Here is a 6,989-nt window from a genome sequence, read left to right as displayed (position 1 = left end):
TGGATATCATCCCCTCCAAGCCTACCAGTCCTTGTTTTTATCCCCTTATTGCTAATTTAATGGGTTTCTAAATAAGGTTCTTAGTGTTGGGAACTGGTAAAATCATGTCTGATGATTGCATCATCCCAACCGACTGATCATCAAATTTAATCAGTTTATGTCATATTGCAGTTATTTAAGCGTTTTAAGCGCAGTAAAAATAGATCACACCTAAAAGAAAACAAACACAAATACTTAGCTCAATGATTTAATAAAAATATTTAAAAGAACACTGTCCTTGCTCTTTCTCCCACACTTCTCCAAGTACTCATCTAAACTTATCTAATCTAGTCTATTTATATTGTGCTGAAGTTTAAGTTTATCTGTTCCCCTGGCACTTAACATACAACCTATCGTCACGATGTCATTGCTACAGGATGTCATAAGCAATTTGGAACAGGTAAATTTTTAATTCTTTTCTAAGTACTATAAACTAAGACATGAATAAACCTTCTCAGGCAATAAAAGCATCTCAGGGTTGAGAGTGTGGGCAAACATTTGTGTTCAATTATGGAAAATTGCATTTGATTGCCTGGTCTTTTGGAGTGAGTGAGTATGGTTTTACGCCGCTTTTAGCAATATTCCGCCAGAAATGAGGTCTTTTGGAACTTATGATTGATCTTCGATTATTTCAAATTATCAGAAAAACTCTAATGGCTGCTGAGGTACACAGTTTTAAAATTGGATCCTATAAGCATGTTTTTGAGACACTATAGCTGAGTTCAGTCATGCCAAGTATCAGCTCCATAGGCCTTGTAGTTTCAGTGAAGATTTGAGTTATTTCCAGACCTTACAAACCCTAACCATTAGAGCCACAGAAAATGACAAATTTGGTCCAATTCATCCAAATTTCAAGCATTTAATTTCTGACTGTCTCTCAATCTGTTAACAGTAATCCTGGATGAACCAACAGGGAGCAAGTGAGTTAAAATACTGCATCGTATTAACAATCCAGGACGGGGAGACAAATAACAGGCAATGAAAGTGCTCCAGCTGAACGACTACACAAGGAAAATCATTACAATGTTTTTTTATGGACAGGCAAAGTTATTTTTCAACAACAAAAATGTAAATTTCATCTTGTATAAAGAATCTGCAAAATATCAATTGCACAATTGTATTTTTCTGTTTCTGCTTCACTTGATTGCCTGTTCCACTTGTGATCCTGCCACAGCCAGAACCTTGTCCCCTGATGCTGAAAAACAAAAGCACATACGAAATGCATGATTACAAAAATAGTGCCGTGGCACTGCAGGTCATCTGGATAAGTAGTCAACAGTTTAAATTGTCAACAAAACTATATTTACTGTCAGCATTGCTTTTCAAATATACTGAACAACAAAAGTTCCTGTGAAATTGAATAAGATTTAATGCAAAGTTACGTTTTTACCAAGATACAGATAAAAGACTCCTGTAAGTGTTCAAATGGTTTAATTTGCCATACTGACTTCAGAAAATGCGTGATTTCATAAAAAAAACATGAACATGACAATATGCCAATTTACAAATCAATAGTGTGTGTGTCCACCTCTGGTTGCGATGCAAGCAACACATCTTCGTCTCATGGAATGAACCAGGCATCGCACAAAGTCCTGTGGGATATCTGTCCATATCTGCTGGAGCATGTTTCAAAGTTCCTTGAGTGTCTGTGGAACATGTGGGATCAGGGGAGCGAGCCGGCCAGGGGATGACATTCATGTTGTTTTATTGAAGAGAATCTTGAACAAGTTGAGCAATATGAGGCCGGGCGTTGTCATGTTGAAAGGTAATGCCTGGGCCATGACAACGCCAAAACAGTAGAACAACAGGGCCGATGATCTCGTCGCGGTAGCGCTGTCCAATGAGATTTCCCTCTACCACTATCAAACGGGTCCTCTGTCTTGCTGTAATCCCACCCCATACTATAACGCTGCCACCCCCGAACCGATCTTCTTCCATGACACAATGATTGACATAACGTTGACCTCGACGTTGGTACACTAGAATCAGTCCATCGCTGTGGCTGATGTGAAAACGGGACTCGTCAGTGAATAGAACTTGTCCCCACTGCATGGCCGTCCAGCGTAGAAGCTGTCTGCACCACTGTAGACGTGCTTGACGGTGGTTTCCTGTCAAAATGGGATGTCTGGCAGGTCTTTTGGCGACTATCCCTGCACATCTGAGGCATCGACGTACGGTTTGTGAAGATATTCGTCGAAGGCCAGGGATGCTTCTTGCAGTCACTGTTACTGACTGTAATCAATTTCGTAGGTGTGTTGTTCGAATCCAGTTGTCTTGTCGATTATTGGTTACGCGTGGCCTGCCACTCCAAGGATGGTCTCTGACTGCATTCGTCTGTTGCCAACGTTGCCATAAACACCAAATTGTGGACGTTAAATTGTCTTGCAACATCACGTTGACTTGATCCTGCTTCAAGCATACCAATGGCTTGCAGACGCTCATTTTCGGAGAGGCTACGCATTTCGTAATGTTGAATAATTGCGTAATTTTGTTGTTTTTCTGAGTGGTTGTTGTCAGCACGATGCTAAACAATGCATATGGAATCCCGTTAACGCACATGTTTTTATACCCATTCTTGGGTAGTGAAATGCATGGGGCTTGCATAAAAGTCAACTTTTGCATGGAATGCATGCTTTTCTGTAGCAGTTGTGTTTTTGTGACTTGATTCCATACATGTACTACAATATTGAAAACCAAACTTTACTTGTTTGAAAAATACACTAAAATATTGGTGTCACAGGAACTTTTGTTGTTGAGTATATATTCTAGATGCAGTAACACCCGAAAAACAGGGGTATGTGAAAGTCAAAGGTTATAGCTGGATGAGAAAATCCAAAAAACATAACGTTATCTTGAAAACCATACACTTGCTGCACATCAAATTTCATGATACATGCAGAAATGGCCAGAGTAAACTACGTTATCAATATGGCCACCGTGGCAGCTATGTTTAAGATGAAATCGGAAAATATGTGAGAAATATTTTCTGCTAATATTGTGAATAAAACTATTGACAAATAGAGAACAAGTATCAATATCAACAATATATCTTATGACATGATACCATATATACTGAACCAAATTAAAAACTTCACAATCCTAAACTATTAACATTTTGACCAGTTATCATTGTGGGCCCTTATTGTGTATTTAAACAGTAATGGCCACGTATTGTCTTCAGATAACACCTGTTTTTGTGCAGGTGAATCGATCAAAATCATGTGCACAGCACTATAGTGGCAAAAGTGTTTTTTTCACGCGCAACTGGTCACGTGGCCATAATACCGCACATGGTTTCAGCCATACTTGTTAGCAGTCATTAACAAAAAAAAACAAACAAAAGAAAACAAAAGTCTTTACGGCCATTTGTCATGCCACGCCTTTCATATGTGCAACGTGAACGTGCCATCGGCATGTTGCAGACGGGAACGTCCGTAGCTGAAGTCTCAAGGACGATGGGTTGTAGTCAACAGACTGTTTATGATTTACAGATGCCTCAACAGCAAACGGGTACCACCGCTGATCGCCCTCGGCCAGGTCGACCACGTGTGACATCACATGCAGAGGATCGTCAGATTGTCTTACATCACCTCCGTAACCGATTTTTGACGGCTACATCAACCAGAAATGAACTGTTTAGGGGTAGACTGTGTGCGCAAACTGTTCGAAACCATCTGAGAACTGCTCACCTTCAAGCACGACGGCCATACTGCGGGCTGATTCTGACTCAATTACACAGACGTCAACGTCAATTGTGGGCACAGCGACACTTACGATGGACTGGATGGTGTGGAGGCGCCGTCATGAACGTTACGCCCAGTGTTGTGTACAGGGACTTTCACAGATTTCGTGGCGGAAGTGTCATGGTGTGGGGTGCTTTCTGTGGCAATGCACATTCCAGGCTTCTTGTCATCCGTGGCAACCTCAACGCTGCTGCTTACAGCGACCAGGTACTGACACCAGAACTTCTGCCTTTTATGGCAGCACATGGACCCGGTTTGATCTTCCAACACGACAATGCCAGACCCCACACAGCAATTTCGACAAGGAATTTGCTTCAGAATGCGGGAGTCAACTTCATGGTCCAGAACCAACCACAGAATTTGCAAGATCTTGGCACCATTTTGCAGCAACAATGGCGTCGTCTTCCCAATCATGTGTTCACAAGCATCACAAGGTCCATGCGGAGGCGTTGTGTGACAGTTGTCAACACACATGGTGGCCATACACGCTACTGAACTTGTGTGCCATCAGATTCTCGTGCTTGGGACTTATGATTTAAACTGTTGATGTATAGTGTGAAAAGTTAACTAGTTGAACAATCGTATTTCCGGGACTTGCCGCGGATATTTTCAAACAGATTATTAGAACTCCATTCAGCGATAAACCGTTGATTATGCAATGAGAAGCGTTATGTGCAAATAAACAACGAACAACAATACAATCATGTCTGTGTAAAACTCTCAGTATTAAAAGTGTACATAAATTTTGGGAGCCATGCGTTACCGCGCGTAATAACCGAAGTAGCGCTTTATCGAAGAGCGCAATAGCGAGCGATCACTGTATTACCAAATACCGTAGGTGCTTGGAACAAATTATGGTTACCACCGTTAATTAAAATCCTTCTTTGGACATTAATGATTAAAAATTACCTTCTCTGATACATTTGTCCGTTGTATATCATAAATGGGATTACTTTTAAAAATGTGAAGTTTTTAATTTGACTCAGTATAGTATCATGGTGAAACATTTATACATCTTTTCATATTATTATAGATCCACAGCAAGTGATTACGTGAGGATTCTGGGAAAAAGTAGATATAAAATATCAGTTTCAGTTTTAGTTTATAGATAAACACTATCCTAAGGTAACAAGAACCCATCTCCCAGGCATAATATTCAATTAGACAAAAGTTATGTCCACATAACTTCATAGATTGCTTACTTAGTTTGGGTATTAACGTGCGCTTTCCAAATTTCGCACACGTGCCCACCAGGCCATTTAGTGGTGTGGTCCAGAAGGGTATGTCCAAAAGGTAAGGCAACCTTGAGGGGCTTTATGGTCGCTTAATTAATTTTGGCTGAAATTTGGAATTTTGAAATATGCCATGCTAATAAGGTGGGAGACCTAAAGGAGTTTGTGAGGTTGTGTGTTTTTATGTACTTATGATTTATGTTTTATTAGTAGCTTGTTTGTTGTGGTTTTTTTTTTTGTTTTTTTTTTTTATGCAGCCAAGTAGGCCTGTTTTCATCAGATAAATGCCTAGTGTTTTGTAGGTTTGTAAGTTATTTTAGTGTTGTTCTGTGTTGTTGGTAATGTGTGCAATGTAGTATTATGTGTTCAGGAGTTTCTATTTGGTTGCAATGTGGGCATTTTACCTGTTTGATGTTTTGTTAATTTGGTGTCAGTGTGAGTTTAGTTTAGTGTGGCCTGTTTGTAACCTGGTCATTGCCCTGTCGAATTTCTTTGGTTTTATGATGGATTTGTTTTTTTTTGAGTGGCTTTTGTAGAAGGTGTTTTAGTTAGCATTTTGATTTCTGATAGTTGTTTAGCCATCTTTGAAAGATTTTTTCGTTAGTAATATTTTGTTTTTAGATATTTGAAAGTTGATGGTTATTCCTTCCAATTTTAGTGCTGATTTAGCTGCTCTGTCTGCGTGTTCGTTACCTAACACTCTGACATGGGCAGGGATCCAAACTATATGTCTTTACCTAGTTTACGGAGATTGTCGTAGCTTTTAAGTATCTGAAGTTTTGGACGTTTTTTGTGTTTTTGTTTTTTATTGCCCAGAGCCCACTTAATGAGTCTGTTTTAGTCTGGATTAGTTTTTTTATTTATTTGGGGACTGTGTAGGGCTGTTAATATCCCCATTAGTTCATTTGTGAAGACTGATTGGTATTGGGGAGCCGATAGGATTTTTTCGTACTTTTGTAGGTGGATGCCGAATCCCGTGTGTTTTGAGTCTGGGTCATAGGACCTGTCTGTGTATATGTAACACCAATTTGGCCATTTTTCGTGTGGTGGATTTAGCAGTGTTTTGGTAGGTTTCTTTATACAGTTTGGTGGAGAGAGATGAAAGAGTTGTTTGGCGCTGTGTTTAGTTTTAAATCATTTAGGTTGTGAGTACTTAAGTAGTTTAGTATGCGTTGAGAATTTGGTACTAATTGATGGTTTTTTTTGCAAGTGCTTGGAGTTTGGGGCTTAGGTTGTTTGTAAGCATTTGTTGGATTTGTGGGTTAGGCCCAGTAATTTATTGTAAGTTGTTCTCTGCGTAGATCTAGGGGAAATTTGCCTGTTAGTGAATGTAGTGATATGTGCAGAGTGCCCTGTTGTGCACGTGTGATTAACCTTAGTGCCTGGTATTGGATTGACTTCAGTTTATCATTTAATGATGAGTTTTGGGTGTTGTTTATTTGGCATCCATAGTCTATTTTGGATCTAATTAGTGATTTGTAAAGTGATAGTAGGGTCTCCTTGGAGGACCCCCAGTTGGAACCTGTCAGGCAGCGTAGTGTTTTTAGGTCTTTAGTGCATCTTTTTGTTAGGTTTTTAATGTGAGCACCCCAGGTGACATGTTCATCAAAGATTAGTCCCAGAAATTTAGTGTTTTTGGAAATTTATGGGATTATTGTTTATTTATAGTTTGACATTGTTTGCGCGCATATATTTGTGTTTGAATACATCCCTGTACTTTTTTTGGCATTTTCTGCAATAATGTTTGTGCCATATTTATGCTTCTGGTGCGGATCCAGAGGGCTCTGTCATCAGCGTGTTTGGTATTCCTCCTTTTTGGAGTTTTTGAATTAGTCCGTTATGCCATTTCATAACAAAATCTTTAGAGAAATCTAGGAATATCCCTACTGTGTATCATCGGTTCAGTTGGCCAAATTTGATATCTTGCTCTAAGCGGGCGAGGTTATCTGAGGTAGAGCAGTTTTGGGTGAAACCA

At 39.6% G+C, this 6,989-nt stretch overlaps 1 protein-coding gene across 6 annotated transcripts in view; it reads right to left on the bottom strand.

Annotated features, from left to right (window-relative positions):
• Positions 1-234: 234 nt before the first annotated feature.
• LOC125378613 (protein LZIC-like) overlaps positions 235-6,989 on the bottom strand; it is a 202,425-nt gene continuing 195,670 nt past the window's right edge. For all 6 annotated transcript variants that reach the window (XM_048394320.1, XM_048394319.1, XM_048394321.1 and 3 more), the window contains one exon: positions 235-1,234. In XM_048394320.1, coding sequence (XP_048250277.1) covers positions 1,176-1,234 — 59 coding nt within the window. In that variant the 3' untranslated portion in view covers positions 235-1,175. The remainder of the gene's footprint in view (positions 1,235-6,989) is intronic.

This window comes from Haliotis rufescens, unplaced genomic scaffold (genome assembly GCF_023055435.1).
Source record: "Haliotis rufescens isolate VD_foot unplaced genomic scaffold, xgHalRufe1.0.p SCAF_13, whole genome shotgun sequence".
NCBI classification, from domain to species: Eukaryota; Metazoa; Mollusca; class Gastropoda; order Lepetellida; family Haliotidae; genus Haliotis; species Haliotis rufescens.
Note: the sequence above shows the minus strand (reverse complement) of the source record. Positions and strands in the feature narration are given on the sequence as shown.